Here is a 25,371-nt window from a genome sequence, read left to right on the forward strand (position 1 = left end):
TTTTCAAACGATGCCGTTAAACTCTGACAACCAAAACTCCATCAAGCAGAGTACAAAACCGCCAAAATCTTAGAAATGAAAACAACATTTAGATCTCCCTTTATAAGTCATTATTTGGTTTCAGTAAGTGAGTTATTTATACAAGTTGGCGCATGTACAAGCGCACTGAAATATAATAGTACTCGCGGGACATTTCGCGCTAAACACCCAACAGATAAGCATTCAATTGTAATCCTCTAAACAAATAATAAACTAAAATAACATTGACAATTTTTACATTGCAATTCTACCTGGGCCGTTATATGAAAACTAACAATATTTTATTAATAAGTACATATAAGCACTTTTAGGGATCGTAGTTTGCATGACATTTCTTCCATGTTTATGCCTGTTTTTAATGTGAGAGCATGGCACAATGATAATACAATTACCTCAAATGAAGTTTCAGATATGATACTTAGGCCAAAAATAGTGTATGTGTTAATGGAAAACCGACCCTACCTAGTGGTTCTTAGTAGCTTTTTGGTGGATCTGAGTGGTTCTTTGAATCTGTTAGCGGCTTTAAGCAGGACACTAACCCCATGTATTAAAGCGAGTTATAAATTGTGTTTAAATGCCATGAGTGACTTGAGATATAAGTACGAGTAATTACATTTTCCAGTAAAATCCAGACATAACAAGACTTGAAGACAGATAGTGAGTTACAATAGATCCGGGTGCGATACCCTAGCTCTTTGCAAAGAGATCTCTTGGTTCGTTTACGTGCTCGGTGTAAATAACCGGTACACAGGATACAATTTACCAGATACGGTATGTAACCAGTACTTTCAATGCCGAGCGCTAGGTAAGGGAGCTACTGGTGCAATATTTTAACGTCTTTCGGTTTGACGCGACCGGGGTTTGAAGTTTTGAACACCCCGATCTGCCGTACCCGAAGTACTACTAAGCTACCGGGAACTTAAAACAAAACCTTTATCGCTGTATATGTTTAATATATTTTTATTTTAACTATTAAAGAGATACAATGGTTTCAAGAAATTTAAACAAAATAATCATTCACCGTTATTTCAAAGCAAACATCATATTTGTTTGAAGCAAAGGGCTGTTATAAGACAACTGGTATTGCCCTATTTTTCACTTTGTTGTTGTTCATTCCAAAATGCTTGCATCCCCTTTATTTTAGAAACAGGAGTTTAATTTTCTTCATGTGATATTTCATTTGAAAATGCCCAGTATTTCTCCAGTGATTTATAAAAAAGCACGGAATGCTATTTTAAGTATTCTTTACATTATGTCGGTCAAAAGCTATTCATAGCTTATGTTAAACTGTTGATGATAGTACCCGACAATAAATAAATATTGACTTGACTTGACTTGATTCAGTAACGGTATATGGTAACTGAAACACATTGTAAGTCAAGTACCTAAATTTGAAGTTGATTGCATATATAATAAAGATAATACAGATGACTAGAAAGGCTCCATATGTACGCAAAAACACATTCTGTACGAGTGAGCATGCCCCGGGATCCCCTTTGCAAATTGGCCCAAACATTCGAATAGTCCCAGGTATGCCTCGACCATGTAGCAAAACTTTTTGAATTACCATCGAACCCGTCATTTTGACATGGTGGATATTTCCACTGACTGCAGTTCATGAGGATCGAGTCCTCCTACAGACTAAAAAATCTTGGTGTTTTTTTTTTTAAATATTTTTGTTTTCTTTTATTTTTATCTCTTTACTGCTCTCTTTACTGATCAAACCGTGTTATTTTTATACATTATTTTCTCATTTTTCATAAATATAGAACGCATGTATTAAGTTTGGATATAAGAATGTCATGCTTACTGATAGGGAGTTTGAATTATGCAAATTTGGCTAGACATAAAACAGGAAGAGAATTTCTTTCAAGTTTACATAATGGTCCGGGTGTTTATATTTCAATGATGTCAGACAGCTTATTAATACTCGCACTCTGGCCTCGGCAAAGGAATACGCCTATATATTTTCATATGCATTCGGGCTTTTCCATCGAAAACAACCTCGCATGTATGCCAGTACATCAGTAGAAGTAATTCGTAAATCTTTGGAATAAATATATTAATTAATTAAAGTGTTTTAACGTGCATTTTAAATTGCTAAAATCAAATTGATTCAATGTTAAATTTAAATAGTTTTGACATTTTAAACCGTCCATATAAACCCAAGGTTGTTTTCGATTGAAAATGGCCGAGGTGTTCCGAATGTTATATATGCATATATATTTCCTTCAATCGTGTTACCAGTAAAGGTAGCTTTTATAATATCATACGTTCACACTAGTCGTTCATATTAAAGCCATCATCTTTATCTGTTTCACTGATTTTATGCCTCAGGAAACATACTGAGTACCCACCGTTCCGTGTTGTTGATCGTCGCCCAATTAGTGCTGCTCAGTACCAAAACATCCTTGTTACATCCTAGTCTGCATGGATTGGTCACACGCACACACACACATGGCGCGGATAGACACAAACCGTATCAGTCCTATCCAAGACTTGGTCAAAACATATTCGAGACGTATTCCTAACTTGCAAGGTCCCTCAACTTTTGAGCATGCACAAAAGTTGGAGCGATCCATGGTCATTTGGGCGTTACTTTTTCCAATAAATTTGAAGCTTGGACGTACTTAAACGAAGTTAGCCGTTCTAAAACGTACTTATCCGTATCCATGAATGCCATACGTATTAATCCGTAGTTGAGCGTAGTTATCAGAGGCTGCCCGTGCTTAAACGCAGTTCAGCGCAGATCCGTCAACGCGACTGGCAAGTAGCCAGTCACTATTAAACGTAGTTTAACGTAGAAAGCCGCACCTATTCGAGTACTTTTGGGTTTTTTATACCAATTTCTCACCATTTACCCAACCCCATCCGCGCCGTTGCTAAACGCATGGGGATATCCGTGTGTATGAATGTAAAAGAAGGATCGTAAGGTGAATCCCGTTCTAACAAAGCTCGGGCTATTTGGTCACAGTGCAACTATATGTATAATTCGGACCATTTAAAGGCCTAGTTTAAGCCTTCTATAAGTACCCCCCCCCCAAAAAAAAAAAAAAAAAAAAAAAGTGTATTTGTACACAACCTCTGTTAATCTTATTGCCTAATTGTCTTATCAGATTTCCAACCAGAGTTTGGCTGTTTCATTATACAAATGGACCCTAAATAGCCCTGAGCCAATTAACGACTACACAGGAAATTGGCCCCTAATGTGACACCAGTGCAATTAGCAGGAGATGCACAGCAGGGGATTATCATGCCAAACATTCCTTAAACTAGGCCTTTAAAGGCCTAGTTTAAGCCTTCTTTAAGTGAACTCCCCCCCCCTCCCAAAACCGTGTATTTGTACACAGCCTATGTTAATAAATCTTAATCTTATTGCCTAATTGTCTTATCAGATCTCCAATCTGAGTATCCTGCTGTGCAGTTTGGGATGTTCTATTATAAAAATGGATCCTAAATTGCCCTGAGCCAATTAACGAATACACAGGGAATTGACCCCTTTTGTGACACCAGTGCAATTAGCAGGAGATGCACAGCAGGGGATTATCATGCCAAGCATTCCTTAAACTAGGCCTTTAAGATTTCATTCAAAACATTTAGCTAGATAAAATTTTGCTTCAATACCCTTCCGTATGCTCAACCCCATCCCACGTACAGTCTTATAAAGGAGTTCAGAGGCCTTATAGTTTTCTCATCTCAAACAATATTATTGTCCACTGTGCAGTGATTGAGCGGGGCCATGGACAGTGCCTGTCAAGCGTGGACTTCCAGAGCCAGTGTGCTACCCCATTTCTGCAGTGGGAGAGCGGGCCCTCCTTCGTCACCAACGTCTGCAAGTACGTCTCCTTTATTAAGAGATTGTTAATATTTTTAAACTAGTCGTAACTTTTATTCAATGTTTCACATTATTTGATTTCTATAACAGCAAAATTATTTTGAACATAAATAAGGTTCATTAAGCTTTTCGAATTATGATGAGAAATTACATTAACTTGTTTTACTTTGATAAACAAAAAGACAAATACATGTAATGCTAAAATTAGTAGTAACTTACACCGAAAGGTCAATTCGACTTGGCCAAATGTAATGCACAGTCATGGACATCAATATCTTAAAATAATGTGATTTTTGCTGTCTCGTGCATTGAGAATCATGATATTAACAGTGTTTTGCTCTATTCATGTATATCGCGCCTCCAACATAAATAACGCAACACCATTGGTCCTTGACTTTTCACGCGGTGACCCCATATTTTTCCATATTGGATCACAAAATTTATATCGTACTTGAACGTCTTTTTCCGATTCCGATGAATAAATGAAACATTTAAACATGTAAACAGGTTGTCGATGCGATAAATATGGCACAGTTAACCATATCTTGGTTCGAGTTCCCATATCGGGTCCCCCCGTAACTTATAATATCTGTTTTAGATTATCAGTTTTACAAGGGGATCACCCTCTGTCCATTTTAGTTACCCATTCAGTCCTCCTTTACTGGGTTTAATGCTTATGATATCTTCTGATATGATTATTTATATATATATATATATACATACAAACGGTTACATATTTGGCTGATTAGTAAAGTTAGTAACTTTAATTTGCACAACTTTCATCATTTTCTGTCAAAGCCAAACTATTTAAGTTCTTTACAGTCAAATACAATGCCCTCTTTGCGCCATCAGCACCCAGTTTTTTTCTTCAGCATCCTGGTTAAACTTTGATATAGTTCATCATGCTTTTTTTTCGGAACTCTCGGCCATTTTTATCGAAAACAAACTATGCCGGTACATCAGTAGAAGTAGTTCGTATTTTTTAATAATATCATTTATTAAATGTAGTGTTTTAGCTTGTATTTATTGATCTAAAGTTGAATTGATTGTCAGGGAAATGTATTATTGCTAACATAATTAGCACTCCATAGGGTTAAGTCATGAAGTTTAACTTCCAAATTAAATTACTACGCGATCTACTTGCAGCGGACTTAATTATACCGATTCCTGAGTTTGTAAACCGCCCATATACATCCTATGTGGTTTTCGATAAAAATTGCCGCTCCGAATGGTATTTTTTATCTTTGATTTGCTGTATTTTGATGGTGTATGTCTCCCGTTCAGTGTGTTTTAGACCTTGTACGTTGTGTCTCTGAACTCTGTCACCTGAACGTCTTCATATTGCGATTGTCCCTGTAGATTCAATTGTATTATCCACTTTCAATCGTTATAACCTGCGTTTCTGACCGTCTATCTGCAGCCCGGATAACCGTGGTGTGATTGACTGTATCGAGTTCCACCGCGTAACTGAATGCGGTATAGACACCTCACAGGTCCAGACAAATTACGAAAACTTCATAGGAAACTACGATTACAACATCAAATATGCGTGTGAATTAAATACCGGTAAGTATTCTTATATTCAAATCAATGTTCGTTATAGTTGTATTTTTATTTTTAACAATTTAATGCGTGCATTTCACAGACGGTTTACACTGAATATAGACATGTGTAAAAACATGCTATAGATAAATGTTTGTAGCCGTTTACATCTATCCAGTGGCTTGACAGTACCGTTGCATGTCTATGTACCGGGTGCAGTGTGTCACACGGTACTGCTGGATGTTCAGGTACCGGGTGCAGTGTGTCACACGGTACTGTTGCATATTTATGTACCGGGTGCAGTGTGCCACACGGTACTGCTGGATGTTCATGTACCGGGTGCAATGTGTCACACGGTACTGTTGCATGTCTATGTACCGGGTGTAGTGTTTCACATGGTACTGTTGCATGTCTATGTACCGGGTGCAGTGTGTCACACGGTACTGTTGCATGTCTATGTACCGGGTGCAGTGTGTCACACGGTACTGTTGCATGTCTATGTACCGGGTGCAGTGTGTCACACGGTACTGTTGCATGTGTATGTACCGGGTGCAGTGTGTCACGCGGTTCTGTTGCATGTCTATGTACCGGGTGCAGTGTGTCACGCGGTTCTGTTGCATGTCTATGTACCAGGTGCAGTGTGTCACACGGTTCTGTTGTATGTCTATGACCCGGGTGCAGTGTGTCACACGGTACTGTTGCATATCTATGTACCGGGTGCAGTGTGTCACACGGTACTGTTGCATGTCTATGTACCGGGTGCAGTGTGTCACACGGTACTGTTGCATGTGTATGTACCAGGTGCAGTGTGTCACGCGGTTCTGTTGCATGTCTATGTACCGGGTGCAGTGTGTCACGCGGCTCTGTTGCATGTCTATGTACCAGGTGCAATGTGTCACGCGGTTCTGTTGCATGTCTATGTACCCGGTGCAGTGTGTCACACGGTTCTGTTGCATGGCTATGTACCAGGTGCAGTGTGTCACACGGTTCTGTTGCATGTCTATGTACCAGGTGCAGTGTGCCACACGGTACTGTTGCGTATTTATGTACCGGATGCCGTGTGTCACATGTTACTGGTACAGTGTGTCACACGTTACTGTTGCATGTCTATGTTCCGGGTGCAGTGTGTCACACGGTTCTGTTGCATGTCTATGTACCAAGTGCAGTGTGACACACGGTTCTGTTGCATGTCTATGTACCAGATGCAGTATGCCACACGGTTGTGTTGCATGTTTATGAAGCTGATGACGTGCGTCACACGCTTCTGTTGCATGTCTATGTACCAGGTGCAGAGTGCCACACGGTTCTGTTGCATGTCTATGTACCAGGTACAGTGTGCCATACGGTTGTGTTGCATGTTTATGAAGCGGGTGCAGGGTGTCACACGGGTCTGTTACGGGTGTATGTACCAGGTGCAGTGTGTCACACGGTTATGTTGCATCTTTATGTACCAGGTGTAGTGTGTCATACGGTTCTGTTGCATGTTTATGAAGCGGGTGCAGGGTGTCACACGGTACTGTTGCATGTCTATGTACCGGGTGCAGTGTGTCACACGGTTCTGTTGCATGTCTATGTACCCGGTGCTGTGTGTCACACGGTACTGTTGCATGTCTATGTACCAGGTGCAATGTGTCACACGGTACTGTTGCATGTCTATGTACCGGGTGCAGTGTGTCACATGGTTCTGTTGCATGTTTATACACCAGGTGCAGTGTGTCACACGGTACTGCTTGATTTGATTTAAACATATTTTATCGCCTTTTTTCAACATTATCGGTATTTTCAACAATGATATAGAGTACTAAGTATACAAAAAACGTTGGTGTTACAGTTCCGGAGTGTCACATGACACTGCAGTGTACTGTTGAATGTTTCCCTTCCAGTTCCGGTGTGCTACACGACACCACAGCGTAAGGTTGTATGTTGTTGTTCAAGTTCGGAGTGTCGCTCGACACTGCAGTGTACTGCTGTGTGCCTCTGCTTCTATTCCGGCGTGCTGCACGACACTGCAGTTTACTGTTGTATGCTTTTGTTCCTGTTCCGGCGTGCCGCACGGCACTGCAGTGTACTATTGTATGTTTTTGTACCAATTACGGTGTGCCACACGACACTGCAGTTTACTATTGTATGTTTTTGTACCAGTTCCGGTGTGCCACACGACACTGCCGTTTACTGTTGTATGCTTCTGTTCCTGTTCCGGCTTTTCGCACGACACTGCAGTGTATTGTTGTATGTTTGTGTTCCAGTTCCGGTGTGCCACATGGCACTGCAGTGTAATGTTGTATGTTTTTGTTGCAGTTCCGGTGTGTCACACGACACTGCAGTGTACTTTTGTTGTTTTCCTCTTCCAGTTGAAGTGTGCCGCACGATATTGACATGCGCGGATGTTCTTCAGGCATACGCCAACTCCACATCGCCCCTCACCATGCACGGTTTCTATGACATGCTCTGTAGGTAGGCTATGTTTCATTATTATAGTAAAGTGTTGTTATTTTTTATCTTTGAAATACCTAAGACCTGATCAAAAGTACGATGTCGTCGAGTCAAGCATGTCTGATCTATATATGATTTAACATTTTTTCTGCATTGATGACACCATAGTTTGACCGAGATCTTGAATATCCAACCATTTCGTATTTTGAGTACAGGTTATGCATTAGCGGCTCAAGTGTGATGGCGGGGCAACCGGCGCCCCTCCCTAAAATCGTCCAAATTTACTTTATATATGAAAAACGGAAAAAAAGTAATTAAATACTTTCGAATGGAACCATTTCAGACTAGAATTTTATTTCTAAGGGAGTACCGGTTACCATCCCCCACCCCTACTATGTTAACACAATAAAAGTGTCCGTTCTGAAGGAGGGGTGCAAGTCAAAATGTTACGCTTCCAAATTACGCCCCCTATAACGTCAAATCATGGAACCGCCCCTGTTATGTATGCAGTTAACGATTTTTTAGAAGAAAGGGTATGGCAAGGCGGGTGCATAAATCAATGCCATGTATATATAGGTCGAGCGTTAAATACCAATCAAGAAACAAGCTAAAGAAGATTAAATTCTTAGGTTTAAAATATTAAACAAAAAGTAAATTACAATTATATGGTTGAAAGTAACTACCGAAAGATAACCAGTTAACTTCCGCGATTTGTTTTGCAGTAAATACTTAATTTTCGCGATACTTATCTAGCTTTCTAGTGAATATTCGCGAAACTTATTCGGTAAGATAAATATCATAATAAATATTAACTTGTTAGCTAGGTATTTATCGCGAATATAATTTATAATTGTGAACACGAAAGAATTCGCGAACGTTATCATGTTTTCTCCCACCTCAGATAAATAGATCCGATAATTTAACCATGCTAGATTATAAGTATCTTCCATAGCCGAGAGTGTAAGATAGGTTCATTCCGACCCGAGCGTAGGGTGTTTTGCGGAAACGAGGTTTACCGAGTTTCCGCAAAACACCCTGCGCGAGGGTCGGGATGAACCTATCTTACACGAGCGGCTATGGTAGATGCTTTTTCTCCCACCTCAGTTAAACAAAATTAAGTAAAAATGTATTTTGTGCTGGAACTCTTTTGTGCTTAGTGAAAACTGCGTATGGATATGCGATATCACGTGGTTGTCATGGATATGCGCGCAATGATCAAGTAAATGTTAATAGACAAATCGGTCTTTTTAAATAGTTCTAATTAAAAGCTAATGAAGCATTATTTCTTGAATGGTGCGTGAAAACTGTTTTATGGTGACATTTGAAGGGAGAAATAATTAATTAGCGTTCTAAATATACCATTAAACAAGATTTCCTTGATGCTACTGACGACAGTCTTCAACAAGGGAGGTAATTACAATGTGGTGACCATTAAAAGTCTTTTCTCCCACTTCAGATAAGTAGATCCAATAATTTAACCATGCTAGATATTCTTATCTTGCCCACGGGAGTAGATAAAATGCCCGTATGGAACTCCTTTTACCACATTGTAATTACCTCCCTTGTTGAAGACTGTCGTCTGTAGCATCAAGGAAATCTTGTCTTGTGGCAATATTTAGAACGCTAAATAATTATTTCTCGCTTCAAATGTCACCATAAAACAGTTTTCACGCACCTTTCAAGAAATAATGCTTCACTCTCCATAGAACTATTTGAAGACCAGTTTGACTATTAACACTATCTGAATAACTGCGCGCGTATCCATGACAACCACAAATTGTCGGTGGGAGAAAAAGCACCTACCATAGCCGCTCGTGTAATATAGGTTCATCCCGACCCTCGGGCAGGGTGTTTTGCAGAAACTCGGTAAACCTCGTTTCCACAAATACCCTACGCTCGGGTCGGAATGAATCTATCTTACACTCTCGGCCATGGAAGATACTTTTAATCTTATGGCAGTAATGTTCCACCATACAATTATATTAAATTCCACTTCACATCTTATATGTGCATACACATGTAATTAACTTACAGCACATATACGTGTGCTTGGACGGCGAGGACAAGTTGTCCAGAGACGTACTCAGTTTGGGGACAGTCATACATCACGATCCAGAGGGAGACGGATTTAGTTCCACTACTTCCGGAACTGGAGAAGCAGTGCCCGCTTATCAACGGTAGGTGACGCTTTCATAGAGGTGCCATCGGAAACAAAAAAAAAGCAATTTCGTCATTTTTATCAAAGAAAATCTACAAGACATTCATTTATATTTTAAAACTGGAATGGTTAGGCTATAATAAAAAAAGTTATTGTGTATGGCTATACCCGACGCCGTTAGGTATATATAGGAAGAGTTTTATTTTGCTTTTATGTATGACCTCCACATTTTCGGGTCGTGATTATTTCAATGAGCCGGTCGAATAAGGCAAAACAAAAAAAAATATATAAAGGTGGCGATACTGTGTGTGCTTGTTTTTTTTTACGCCTGTCGTTTCAGAAATACAATGCGTGCGTGTGTACTTAGGTTTTTATACAGCGCTTGACCGAGTCTTTGACAGCCAACATCCCGCTGTTAACACCTTTCTATTTGTATTTGACATGATCATTGTTTTCAGCTGGCGATGCGACGTGCATTAAAAGCTCGGACGCCAGTCTTGGCACGTGTCAAGTGGAGCTTTCAGTTAACGCCAATTACTTAATCGGATGTGGGTAAGCGTTGCGCATAATTATTTAAGGGCACAACAAACTTGTATTTGCTGGTCTCCTTGGGTGCTTATCAGATCATTTTTTTATTATAAGTAAACTACCTTTTTTTGTTATATTTACACATATATTATATCAACAATTCAGGTGCGTAGCTGCCTATATGTGAGTACGCGGCTGAATCCACATGATTCTGACAAAACAAGTATAAAAATCAGCCAAAGTTGCAGTATGCGTACTTGACTACATGATGCTAAAACCGTCCATTTTCCAGGACTAAATAAAGCACCCTAGAACCCCCAGAATGCACCATGGTTTTCAAAATTTTCAGAGGGGGCATGCCCGGACCCCCTTGGCGCACATGAATCCACATGAATAGAGGGCTAGCTACGCCCCTGAACATTGCAACTATACTATGCAGTGAGCGACTTAAGATGTAGAGATATAAAAGATGAACTGGACTTATATTATATCGCAATTCATTAAAGCTAGTACAAATCTTTTGACTTTCGTATTCGTATGATTTGTGACATTATGACGCCGGCTTGAGCCCGCTTTATGTGTACATGGTATTATTTTTACATGGTATTATTAAATATTTGTCGAATTTTTATTCATTGTTATTTCGTTTATTATTGTTATATGTAGTGTAATCTCGTGTGTATTTGCACAAAATGATGAATTAAACGTCGGAGAACTTTGTCAAAAATAAGTTAATTAGTTATTCATAAAAGTCTACGATTTAGTGGGACAGCCCTCGTACATGTATATAAGAAGCATGTAAGATTCGATAATTATATCAAACGTTATATTGTAGAGTTAGACCAAGTATGTTTAAACTTGTACAGCTGCTTAATACACAAAAACATATGTATTAAACAGCTGTACATGTTTAAACATACATGTACTTGGTTTTACCCTATAATAACGTTTGATTTCTGCTCATAATACATTAGAATCACATATTCGACAAGGACACAAGTTTCTTTCTAGTCCATCATATATACCAGTAGGTTTTCTTAAATTATGAGAACAAAAACGTCATTTTGTAATAGCAATTTTAAGATTCCATGACACAAATATTGTCTAATTAAGATCAAAATTCAAATGAGGTATTAAGATATCTATACACAGCTATAATAACATGTTTGATGACATTTCCCTGCCATTGTTGTAAATATTCGTTTATCCAATCTGCTATTCCGTTCTGATATTTTGTCAGGCACACAGACCAGACAGAAATATGTGTGGAAGGGTTGTGTGGGAGCAATGCTAGCCAATTCTACTCTCGCATGTTCGACTTCTTACAGTGTGGTCAGAGAGGTAAGACAGCTCTCCCCCTTTTACCCTACTAATAGCTTTCAACATACATTTGATATTATTTTGGTTGTGTATCAGTAATGTAATTGACCTTATTTAACAAAACCTTCTAAAACAACTCCCTACAAGTGAGTTGGCAAATTGATCCTCGCATAATAGCGTCAAGTTCATTGTAAATTCATTCGATTTTTTCATCTCAAAAATATTTATATATTATCAAATAATTTATACAATACGTTTAGTATAGGTTGATATTAAATAAAGGGTATTTAAGATGGAGGAAAATACAATGAAACCATATCGTCCCCGTTGTTTATGTGTAAGAACGCAACACAGAGCATTCGGGACTGCTCAGCTATTTTCCATTGAAAACTACCTCAGATGAATATTGACGGTTTACAATGTCAGAAATCTTTACATTTAACTAAGCTGCAAATAGATATCAATCAAACAGTTTAACTAAACGATTTAACTATTGGTACTTTTAAGTGTAATACAAAATACACGTTAAACACTACTATTAATTAATACTATTATTTACAAGTTTACGATCTACTTCTACAGATGTACTGGCATACACCCGAGGTTGTTTTCGGTGGAAAATAGCCGAGGATTTCCAAATGAACACATATGATATTTAAAATAAATGTGTACTTGTAAAATTACATGTATACGTATGCGTAACCGCCTTTGATATACATGTATATCAAAGTAACCACAACATATAAATATACTACCAGTCGCAACTGGACCAAACACCTCATTGTCATTTTCATTTCCCATGTGTAGGTGTTGACAATTGCCAGCCGGCACCATGTTTGAATGGTGGTAGTTGCAGTGACCTTGTGGGCGGGTACAGCTGTGCATGCGCAGATGGATTCTACGGGACTAACTGTGAATCGGGTATTTTAAATTATAGTTATTGATTGAACAAAAAGTATAACAAGAGGTTCTCAATATAAAGTAAACCACCGGTAAATTGTGATTCAAATGTGCCAGGAGAAAAAAAGAAAACCATGTCAGAAACATATCGTTATAATGCAATTCGATGACTAATCTTCCTTTCAAAACTGAAGTACCTATTAACAGTGACCGCGTTTGGAATAGCATCGTGTTATGCTGCAAAGTATCGCGGAGATATATCTGCGCGTGTTATCAGCCAAGTATCGCGGACATATATCTGCGCGTGTTATCAGCCAAGTATCGAGGACGTATATCTGCGCGTGTTATCAGCCAAGTATCGCGGACATATATCTGCGCGTGTTATCAGCCAAGTATCGCGGACATATATCTGCGCGTGTTATCAGCCAAGTATCGCGGACATATATCTGCGCGTGTTATCAGCCAAGTATCGCGGACGTATATCTGCGCTTGTTATCAGCCAAGTATCGCGGACATATATCTGCGCGTGTTATCAGCCAAGTATCGCGAGCATATATCTGCCTGTGCTAGCGTTCATATATCTGCGTGTGTTATCCATGACATTTTGATTCAGCTCGACAAAGATACATGTATTTATACTCTCATTTCAGTCGTGACCTGTCCAGTCCCTAACATTATCAACAGTGTGAAGATACCAGATGTGCTGGCAATTAACTACACCACAACAGTCGAGTATACCTGTAACTATGGTTTCATGCTGATTTCCGGTGACCGTTACCGGTTCTGTCGGGCAGACGGACTCCTGTCTGGGACACAGCCAGTTTGCTCAGGTTTTGCATCGTTATATTAGTTTTGTTTAGGTTCGTAGCGATCGGATTGGATTGTCATATAGATACACGAGAGGCGACATAGTATTCGGTAGTAAGTAATTCCAATGACAGCGGTTACATGATTGTTTCACTAGCCATGCAATACCCGGGTCTGTCAGGACGACAGTGTCCTAGGTGAAACACGGCCAATCTGAATATGTTGTTTTAACCTCAATCTGTTTAGAAACACGTTGTCTTAAACCTTTCTTTAATTTGTAATTTGGTTTGATTGAGAATATTGCAGACTTTGAATGTCAAGATTCATTATTTCAGCGATTATATGCACTGTGCCGTCAATTTCTAATGGTGTGAAACAACCAAATGAGGCGGAAGTTGCCTTCCTTGATGTGGTCACATATACTTGTAACCTTGGTTTCACGATGACCGGTAGCCAGACTCAAGTCTGTCAGGAAAACGGACTACTACCCCCAACTTGCTCAGGTTTATTTCAAATTGCAATCGATAAAAGTGGCCAAAGATTCAAACACGAAACAGTAAACAAACAAAAATGTTATTAATGGTAATGCAGGCTTCATTATTATTATAACATTTTAACGAAGCAAAATAATGAAATGTAATTTATAAGTTTCAAACAAGCCTACAATGTATTAGTAATGTTGACATAGAAGATGAATTTCTTATATTACTGATCAAACCGTGTACCACCACGTGCTGAGCTTTACCGTAACATTTCTGGAACGGGCATATTGTAGTTTCAATATTTCAGCGGTGACCTGTCCTGTACCGACTTTATTGAATGGTGGAAAGCAGCCAAACGTGGAGGAAATCGGCGTAAACAATAAAGTGACATTTTTCTGTAACGTGGGTTACACGTTAACTTCCGGTAATGAGACTCGGGTCTGTCAGACCAACGGATTAATGAGTGGGACACAGCCAACTTGTTCCGTATCAACAAGTAAGATATTTGTCTTGTGCGGTTAGTTCTTTAACCAATTGATGTTACAAAGTGCACATTTTATAGGTATTTAGGTAAAATGCACTTAAGGTTTTGTAATTAGTAAGTTCCTTACTCCTTTTCCAATACGATACAAGGAATCCATTCGTTTCATCCCAAAATGTTTATTTTAGTATGTTAGTTAGAACGAACACAACATCAATTTGAACTAACGTTTTCGTTTTATTCAACAAAATCAAGTCATTCAAAGCAGATATAGTTGTTTTAAAACATGTAGGATCCATTTTCAAGCAAATATGAGCACCTAGGGAAATGTCGTTTAGGTTACAACCTGAACATTCATCTACAATGGTATTGAAACTTCTGGCACACGGCTCAGGTTGAGACATTACAGTTCGTGCTCCGAAGTTTCGGAAGATTCAGACGATCACTTAGATGACTCAAATTTGGATTATTTTATCAAAAAAGTTTATCGACATTTTTTCCTAGTGCCCATCTTAAACGTTTCAGCCTCTGTTTTAATATCGCATCCAACTAACCGACTATTCGAAGGCCTCGCAACAAGAGAATGTATCCGAAGAGAATGCGTGTTGGCAAGTTATTATCATTTGAATACAACGTCACTAATGCCAGCCTAATTACTTGTTCTAGAATGCTTGCTTGTACAAATGTGTAAGCAAGTCTTAATCGAGAGATTATTAGAAAACATATATGGTGGCTCTATACGGGAATCGACGTACATTGGAAATATAATAATGATCAATAATGTGGTCAATTTATATAAGAGAATTTTTTTACGATAAGGTGACCCATGCAATGCCACAATACCATTGTGCTGCAGCGTTTCATAGACCAAAAGGTTTTGTTTAGACTTCATATCAAGATGCGAGCTTGAATGTTCAATCGGAACTCCTCGGCCATATTCCATCGAAAACAACCTCGCATGTATGCCGGTACATCAGTAGATGATGTATTTCTAATTTGTAAAAGTTCAAATTGATTCCCAGGGAAGTGAATTATTGCATAAATAATTAATATTAAGAGTAAAGTCCTAAGGTTTAAATGCTAAATTGAAACTACTACGCGATCTACTTGTAAAATGTAAAGATATTGGGCCATGATGCTACACCAGAAGGGACAAGGCACACTTTAATGCAAGGCATCAAAGCGCGGCTGAATAGGTTCGTTTGTGAATATATATTTTGTTATAATTCGAATCGGGGCAAAGTTTAAACGTTCTATTAGGTAGGGAAATAAGAAAGGGCAAGATGAATCGATACACCACGGTTAACCATACTACGTCTAGAGGGCGCCATGTTGCCGGTGGAATTTCAGTAAATCAGTTGAGAAAAAGTATATTCAAGATCAGGCTTAGGTGGTCTACAGGCTGTATTGAAAGATCGGGGTGCAGGGATATTTTAGGGAAAGTTGGCATCCGCGCTTGATACATTTTTAGAGAGATTTTTTTATTTAACTTAGAATCGATCATGGCTTATGATTTTATCCCAGTTTTAATAGGTTTATACAAGCGGTAAACTATTGTTTCAATTCTGTAGATATTTTTCAGGTAGCAAAAATTTGATTTTCTTACTATTTTCTGATATTCTACTTAGTTCTGATACTGGCAAGTATTAGATTAAAAATAAAAAGATACATATACCATCATTTATGGACGAATATAACGTTGGCTTCACTCCACAACTTTTCTTATGCATCAAACAAACCCATGACGTCCCTATCTTGACGTGTTTTATATTGACGTTGACGGTGGCGTAGAATTCACGCTAACCCTCAGGCCGCGCCTAGCAATCAGCCTAAAATCGACCTATGACGGAAGCACAGAGAAGACATGCAACGTTTGGAATTATTGAACACGTTATTGACCTTGCGAATCATGAATGCTTGTCTATTCCATTGCTACGAGGTGAAAAAAATGAACAGAAACAACATCTCGTTTTCATAAATGCAGCAGTGACTTGTCCTGTGCCGACCATTTCAAACGGTGTGAAGCAGCCAAACATGGCGGCAGTCACGTACGGCATTAGTGTTACGTTCAACTGCAACGTTGGTTACACTATGGTTTCCGGTGATAAGGATCAGGTCTGTCAGGAAAACGGTGTCCTGTCTGGGACATCACCAACTTGCTCAGGTGAATTTCAACTTCTTTAATAATCTCGGGCTAAAATCGTTACACTTGCTTTCAAATGTTAAGTTTTCCCCATGCTAACTTGGTTTACTCTTATGTTAGAAACAAATTCATATACAATGTATTGCATAAATAGTCTGTTCACCTGAATCCAGGACAACTAAGCCCCTGATGCTTTGTGTTCCTGGTCGTAATGATGAATACCAGCCCCTTTCTAACATATAACCTCGATTATAAGTTGTAAGGTGCATTGTTCCGGATGTGCCTGGTGCCTCGTGGACCCCGGCTCAGTCTACGGTGACGTACGGAACCACGGTGACGTACACATGTGACTCCGGATACCAGTGGACTTCTGGCGACCTGATCAGAACCTGTCGACAAGATGGCTACCTCAGTGCCACAACCCCTACTTGCATAGGTATTCGAGAGGGGATGAATTCATTTCTGTCAAATGTTGCGTTTAAAATCGGGATCTAAGTCATACAAATTGCTCGAATAAAAAAACTAATGCGACGTTCTTGGTCGTCCTCTATAGAACGTTAACGTACGTTGCTCAAGAACGTGGCAGTGCATATCATGATCGATTACCGTGATTTATGAAGTAGTTAACTATGCTTATGTTTATACCTATGTAGCAAACTAAAAACAGTAATAAAACTCAAAACATACTTATCAGGAATACTGGTACGTACAGATTCCGGATATAAGTAGTTCTTTATGCAGCGGAGCCATCGAAACCCTGCGTATCTGATGCGCGTTCAGATATGGCAGCATCTGGTGCATTTGTGAGTCCGATCGTACTGGTTGCATATGTCAGACAGATGTGTCGTTAACTCGTAACAAAAGATACGATATATATTTATCTTTAGATTTTTTTCTAGACAACCAGATTGACTCCTTAAAGCTACTCTCTCACAGATTGTCAATTTTGACACTTTTTAAAAATAAATGTCTCAGAATCGGGGCATCAATGCCTTCAATTCAGTCATATTAGATACTTCACAATAGTACAAATCTCAAGTATTTGGTAAAAATGCAGGAAAATTCATTTTCTTAAAGCTTTAGTAACGCTTTTACCAATAATACATTAGTTTTCGAACTTAAATATAAGAAATTGCAATCAGATATTTTGTCAAGAGTCTTATATCACTGGTTTCCTGACATTTACGCCAAAAATGGCTCATTTAAAGACAAAAAAATGAAAGAGTCTTTAAAACGGTCAATCTGTGAGAGTGCAGCTTTTAAAGAGTACCCGTACAAATCCTTTTATACAGTTTTGCATATGATTTAAGAAACTATTTTTGAAAAATCAAATATTAAAGATAAAGAACTTCGTAACTGGTCAGTTGTAAAAATGTTTATCTAGACCACATACGTTTTTAAACAGTAAAAGCTAAAAGACTTTATCAATGAACATATATACTGTTATATTGTCTTTACTTTTTCACTTTATTTCTTTGTTTATAAATATTTATGCATTTATATAATTATATGTGTGTTTTTGTTAGTTATGTCATACTTGTTTAATTACAGATCAGATAAGGACGTAATACAATTATTCAACTTTTAGATAATGATTTAAGAAACTATGTATCTCTTGGATTATATAAAAAGTTACTCTCAAATGAACATATAAAATACTAAATTTTGTAAATTTTGAAACCTTATCCAAATAATTTATGTACATGCAAATAAGGGTATAAATTGTATAAAAAGTTTGGGTTTTTTCATTATTTTCGTTTGAATATCCTGCACATTTCCAGAATTGAACGAATGTCAGTTCATTGTTTGTGAGAACGGGGGCACGTGCGAAGACCTGCTTAACAACATACAGTGCACATGCAATGAGGCCTTCCGCGGTGAACGCTGTCAAACTCGTGGGTTCTTCATTTTTACTTTCTATAGTATCTTATTTGTAATTACTTCATAACAAAACATACCGGATAGCTAAAACGTTTCCTATTTATAACAGCCATAATGTCAACTTTTTATCATAGTTGTATTTTTTTGGAGTGATCCAACGGCCTATCCATTGTCAAAGGATATTTCCAGGAGTGATGTGCACGCGCACCGACGATGCTTACGGAAGTTGGCCGACTACCGCTGTCGGTGGAACGGCAATCCTTCCATGTCTGCTGGTCGTAGAGCTAGGTCTGTATCTCTAACGTTTATACTATTGCAAGGTTTTGATAAGGCCTGGCATTATCATCGTCAGATATCCCCAATACTTTATTGCGTTATGCTTGGTTATGTACCGTGGTTGATATATCGTAATCATGAATTATAAATGCGGCAGTTTCATTGGTTCAGCAAGAAGAACCCTACGGAAATCTGACTCTCACATATGGAAAGACACTCGTATTAATGTTTTCCCCCAAAAGGATGAATTCTGGTGAAAGCTCGATTTGAGTATGGTCCGCCCAATTACTTCAAATATTAAACCAGCTACCGAGACCACTCGCCTGTGAAGACAACTCACATTACGGTGTTATTGAAGAGTATATATTTTTAACATAATATTTCATTGGAAGAAGAATTAAGTCCTCTTTTTGCGTATGCGTAATGCGTATGCATAAAAAAATAGATTTTGTCAGTCAATTTTCCAACGGTATGTACGAAGAGTGCCATAAGAAAGTAGGTCTGCGTGGTTGCCGACGATGTGGCCTCAGTTACAAATCATTCAATGGTTTTCGCTCTAGGATATTGCTAAACACAAATGTTAATTACAATTTAAAACTCTTTCCTTTTACAATATAGACACAATTTAATATCCTCAGTTGAGACCTGACAAGTATTTTTCGTGATATTGGGGCTTGGTCATAGAAGTAAAGTGTATCTGTGTAGTATTGGTGCAACAATAAGTTATTTGATCAGTTGAAAACTAAAGTGTAATGTGTGTGTGTGTGTGTGTGTGCGTGCGTGCGTGCGTGCGTGCGTGCGTGTGTGTGTGTGTGTTTACTTACAATTAAAAAAATGGCAATACTTTGTAACAACTTTTCCTTGATTGATTTTGGTCCATACAAAATTAGAACCAGTCGCTGCTGTATTTAGTTATAAAAATGACATCAGAATCAGGTCGTTGGTCTATTTTTTGGAAAATGACGTGATTATCACCCACAACGTGTATTATTCTTGCCGCACAGTCACATTTCAGTCTATATTACGTAATGGGTGTGTTGTTTTGTTTTAATATTAACCTGTTATTAACGTTGGTTTAATACAAAGTATTCTATCACTATGATACTAAATCAATAAAAGCATACACTAACATGTTGTTTAAATCATTTTCCATTATCCGCATCAGATTTAATACTTGCACCACTTCCATCTGCACATTCTGTGTTTATAATTACTTTCACGTGTTATTAAAATGTACTTTGCTACAACCAACTTGTTTCTTTTTTCTGACTCTTATTTCTTGATGGAAAAGACAGCCATACATATCCGTCTAATGTATATCTGCGCTGGCAGCCATTTGTGTTGGTCGTAGCCATAACCTTTTTAGGCATACGCTTCAGTGGAAAACAGCTGTCATCCAAGTCTTGTGGTCTTTAAATGTAGCTATTATCTGCAGCTAAGTTCATATTGTTAAACGTTCTTTGATATGTAAAGTTTATACACGCCGTGTGTATTTGTTGTAGGGGGCTTTACCCGTACCTGCGGTGCAGCGGGCTGGGGAGATGTACTGGATGGATGTAGCCTTGACAACAGCGTCCTGGAGCAGCTCGAGGGACAGGTTTATATCCTTATTTCCGGTTCTATCAAATCAACAGCGTTCTATTGTTTTTATTAAATTATAATCCGCACCTTTGTTTGCTTGTTGCAGTTGCTTTCATTAAATGCAGTGCTTTTTGTCCATATTTAGCGATTCCCTCATTTCCATAATACTATTTTACAGATAGACACTCTTGATGATTTGCCAACGGTGGATCATGTCAAGGAGTCTATAAATAACATAACGAAAACACTTAATGACGTCAGCAAGAGTGACGATATTGGCAGTAACAGTGACTACCTGGAAGAAACACTCGAGATTCTGAGGGGAGTCACTGACTACATCGAGAACAAGGCAGATCTAAGACTCGTGACCGGCATCGAGGATAAAATAACAAAGGTAATTAGTCAGCTGAATGTTGAAATAACACAGGTAAGTCAGCAGAAAGTCACATGGAAATTTAATAAGTTCTTTGAAAAGATTTTGTTTGCTGATAAGTTATATTTACAATAATTTACAGAAATACACAACTGCATGGATTAGAAAATGTTGTTGCAAAGTATATTTTTGTCATTTAAGTGAAATTGGACGTAAAATGACCGTTCATAGTTTCCAATATTACAAGACCAAAAATGCGTGCTGTAAAATTGGTATCGGTATGATATATACATATTCTTCCTCTTCATCTAGCTTTTACCCTTTCGAATGATATTTAAGGCATGAACTAAAAAAAAAGCAATGTTTGTTTCCCATAACACTCTCGACAAATATCGGGTAGTTAGGTTGGGACTAGGTTGCCAACAAATATCGGGAGGTTAGGTCGGGACTAGGTTGCCAACAAATATAAGGTAAGTAGGTCGGGACTAGGTTGTCAACAAATATCGGGTAAGTAAGTCATGTCTACGTTGTCAACAAAAATAGGGTAAGTAGGTCGGGACTAGGTTGCCAACAATTATCGGGTAGTTAGGTCGTGAGTAGGTCGCCAATAAATATCGGGTAAGTAGGTCGTGTCTACGTTGTCAACAAAAATAGGGTAAGTAGGTCGGGACTAGGTTGCCAACAAATATAGGGTTAGTAGGTCGGGACTAGGTTGCCAACACATATCGGGTAAGAAGGTCGTGTCTACGTTGCCAACAAAAATAGGGAAAGTAGGTCGGGACTAGGTTGCCAACAATATTATCGGGTAGTTAGGTCGTGAGTAGGTCGCCAATAAATATCGGGTAAGTAGGTCGTGTCTACGTTGCCAACAAAAATAGGGTAAGTAGGTCGGGACTAGATTGCCAACAAATATAGGGTAAGTACGTCGGGACTAGGTTGCCAACAAGTATCCGATAAGAAGGTCGGGAGTAGGTCGCCAATCAATATCAGGTAAGTAGGTCGTGTCTACGTTGCCAACAAATATAGGGTAAGTAGGTCGGGACTAGGTTGCCAACAAATATAGGGTAGGTAAGTCGGGACTAGGTTGCCAACAAATATAGGGTAAGTAGGTCGGGACTAGGTTGCCAGCAAATATCGGGTAAGAAGGTCGGGACTAGGTCGCCAATAAATATCGGGTAAATAGGTCGGGAGTAGGTCGCCGATAAATAACGGGTAAGTAGGTCGGGACAAGGTTGCCATCAAATATCGGTGAAGAAGGTCGGGACTAGGTTGCCAACAAATATCGGGTTAGTAGGTTGGGAGTATGTCGCCAACAAATATCGGGTTAGTAGGTTGGGAGTAGCTCGCCGATAAATATCGGGTAAGTAGGTCGGGACAAGGTTGCCATCAAATATCGGTGAAGATGGTCGGGACTAGGTTGCCAAAAAATATCGGGTTCTTAGGTTGGGAGTAGGTCGCCAACAAATATCGGGTTAGTAGGTTGGGAGTAGGTCGCCAACAAATATCGGGTAAGTAGGTCGGGAGTAGGGTGCCAATAAATATCGGGTAGTTAGATCGGGACTAGATTGCCAACAACTATCGGTGAAGAAGGTCAGGAATAGGTTGCCAACAAATATCGGGTAAGTAAGTCGGGAGTAGATCGCCAATAAATATCGGGTAGTAAGATCGGGTCTAGGTTGCCAACAAATATCGAGTAGTTAGGTTGGGATAGGTCGCCAATAAATATCGGGTAGTTAGGTGGTGTGTGGGTCGCCAACAAATATTGGGTAAGTACGTCGGGACTAGGTTGCCAACAAATATCGGGTTGGTGGGTCGGGGGTAAGGTGCAAACAAATAACGGGTAGGTAGGTCGGTAGTAGGATGCCAGAAAATATCGGATAGGTAGTTCGGGCGTAGGGTGCCAACAAATATCGGATAGGTAGGTCGGGAGTAGGGTGCCAAAAAATATCGGATAGGTAGTTCGGGCGTAGGGTGCCAACAAATATCGGATAGTTAGGTCGGGAGTAGGGTGCCAACAAATATCGGATAGGTAGGTCGGGAGTAGGGTGCCAAAAAATATCGGATAGGTAGTTCGGGCGTAAGGTGCCAACAAATATCGGATAGTTAGGTCGGGAGTAGGGTGCCAACAAATATCGGATAGGTAGTTCGGGAGTAGGGTGCCAACAAATATCGGATAGGTAGTTCGGGAGTAGGGTGCCAACAAATATCGGATAGGTAGGTCGGGAGTAGGATGCCAACAAATATCGGATAGTTAGGTCGGGACTAAATATCGGATAGGTAGGTCGGGGGTAGGATGCCAACAAATATCGGATAGGTAGGTCGGGAGTAGGGTGCCAACACAGGTCCGATAGGTAGGTCGGTATTAGGTTGTCCAAAAATATCGGGTAGGTAGGTCGGGAGTAGTGTTGCAATAAATATGGTCAACGAAGTCTGGAAAAGAGTGGCAAAATATCGGGTATGGAGTAGGTTCCAAACAAATATAGGAGAGGTAGGTCGGTAGTGGGTTGTCAACACATATCGGGTAGAAAGGTCTGGAGAAGGTAGCCAACAAATATAGGGTAGGTAGGTTGGTAGTAGGTTGTCATCGCATATCGGATAGGTATGTCGGTAGTAGGTTGTCAACACAAATCGGGTAGAAAGGTCGGGAGAAGGTCACCAACACATATCGGATAGGTAGAACGGGAGTATGGTGCCATCACACATCGGGTAGGTGGGTTGGGAGTAGTGTGGCAATACATATGGTGCAAACGAATATCGGGTAGGTAAAGTCTGGAGTAGGGTGGCAAAAATATCGGGTAGGGAGTCGGTTGGCAACAAATATAGGGTAAGTATGTTTGGGTGTTTAGTGTCATCCATGAGGTCAACAGGAATCTTAACTAAAACTCCCTTCATTTGTACATCGGAAACCTTAATGTAGCAAGTCGAATTGAAACTAAATGGAACTCATGGAGCTTTTTTTATATAAAAAATAGGGCTAGTGTCATAACACGATTTGACGTCCTTACACTGGTTCAGATGTAATCTCATAGCTACAGATAACGTTTTTACTCAAAGTGTACTTTAAACCCTTGTGCAAACTTGTAAAGTGTACGGTACACCTTAGGTCATTCATAAAAGTGTTATGGCGATTTCGAAAGTGTACTGGCACATTAATTACAAAATTGAATGACTTATTTTATTTAATGAAGTTTTATAGTATACAATTATATAAGAACTAACACAAAATTGAAATGGTGCTCAGCAAATTACAAGTCATGATTAAGTTAAACATCTTTAGTAAATAACTACTTTCTTGGCTTATAGCCGTCTTCCCTAAGTCACTTAGGATAGTGAATCGATTTCAACAAACCGGTTTAACATTTAGTCAAAACGGCTAGCTAGAACGGTAAAAAATACTCGGAAAAAGGTTAAGCCCTATTTATTATTTTAATAGTAACGATACGAATAGCTGTTTGATTTTATGTCGTAATGGGCGATTTTTAAAGTGTATTTACGCCCATTACGATCCTTATCTGTAGCTCTGAATCTAACACGGGTTCAGATATCATCTTATACGGGTTCAGATATCGGTTTACACGGGCTCATATATCAGCTTGCACGGGCTCAGATATAATCTTACACGGGTTCAGATATCAGCTTATACGGATTCAGATATCAGCTTACACGGGTTCAGATATCAGCTTACACGGACTCAGATATCAGCTTACACAGGTTCAAATATCAGCTTACACGGGTTAAGATATCAGCTTTTACGTCTTCAGATATCAGCTTACACGGGTTAAGATATCAGCTTTTACGGGTTCAGATATCAGCTTACACGGATTCAGATATCAGCTGACACGGCTTCAGATATCATCTTACACGGGTTCAGATATCAGCTTTTACGGGTTCAGATATCAGCTTACACGGGTTCAGATATAATCTTACACGGGTTCAGATATCAGCTTACACGGATTCAGATATCAGCTTACACGGGTTCAGATGTCAGCTTACACGGGTTAAGATATCAGCTTTTACGTATTCATATATCAGCTTACACGGGTTTAGATATCAGCTTTTACGGTTTCAGATATCAGCTTACACGGATTCAGATATCAGCTAACACGGATTCAGATATCAGCTTACACGGGTTCAGATATCATCTTACACGGGTTCATATATCAGCTTTTACGGGTTCAGATATCATCTTACACGGGTTCAGATATCAGCTTACACGGGTTCATATATCAGCTTTCACGGGTTTAGATATCATCTTACACGGGTTAAAATATTTTTCATCATATGAACTAGTTTATTCACTATAATACAAAAATGCAGTACATGGAATGTAAATGTTTTATTTACAGAACATTCTTGATACTGTCAGCAACCTGATCGACGAGGATGTACATGATTCCTGGAAAACCGTTAGAGACAAAGGACTTCAGGTTGTCCGAATTAACAACAATCTTGTAATTTTATAAACTTGCGTGATTCTATTTTGTACAAATGGATGGTAGTATTTTTTTTTCAAATTTTATAAACATTCGTTGAGGTAAAGCAGCAGTCAGTTGTTTTTTTTAATAACTGGTACATCGGTTTAAGGAAACACA

At 39.0% G+C, this 25,371-nt stretch overlaps 1 protein-coding gene across 1 annotated transcript in view; it reads left to right on the plus strand.

Annotated features, from left to right (window-relative positions):
- The window catches only part of LOC128238665 (uncharacterized), a 54,990-nt gene that overhangs the window by 14,085 nt on the left and 15,534 nt on the right, over positions 1–25,371 (plus strand). The window contains exons 2-18 of the mRNA XM_052954798.1: positions 3,764–3,875; positions 5,295–5,440; positions 7,768–7,870; positions 9,884–10,026; positions 10,466–10,559; positions 11,776–11,876; positions 12,663–12,776; positions 13,406–13,585; positions 13,898–14,065; positions 14,352–14,540; positions 16,510–16,689; positions 16,925–17,104; positions 18,450–18,563; positions 18,739–18,837; positions 20,328–20,422; positions 20,585–20,800; positions 25,126–25,206. Coding sequence (XP_052810758.1) covers positions 3,764–3,875; positions 5,295–5,440; positions 7,768–7,870; positions 9,884–10,026; positions 10,466–10,559; positions 11,776–11,876; positions 12,663–12,776; positions 13,406–13,585; positions 13,898–14,065; positions 14,352–14,540; positions 16,510–16,689; positions 16,925–17,104; positions 18,450–18,563; positions 18,739–18,837; positions 20,328–20,422; positions 20,585–20,800; positions 25,126–25,206 — 2,315 coding nt within the window. The remainder of the gene's footprint in view (positions 1–3,763; positions 3,876–5,294; positions 5,441–7,767; positions 7,871–9,883; positions 10,027–10,465; positions 10,560–11,775; positions 11,877–12,662; positions 12,777–13,405; positions 13,586–13,897; positions 14,066–14,351; positions 14,541–16,509; positions 16,690–16,924; positions 17,105–18,449; positions 18,564–18,738; positions 18,838–20,327; positions 20,423–20,584; positions 20,801–25,125; positions 25,207–25,371) is intronic.

This window comes from Mya arenaria, chromosome 6 (genome assembly GCF_026914265.1).
Source record: "Mya arenaria isolate MELC-2E11 chromosome 6, ASM2691426v1".
Taxonomy (NCBI): Eukaryota; Metazoa; Mollusca; class Bivalvia; order Myida; family Myidae; genus Mya; species Mya arenaria.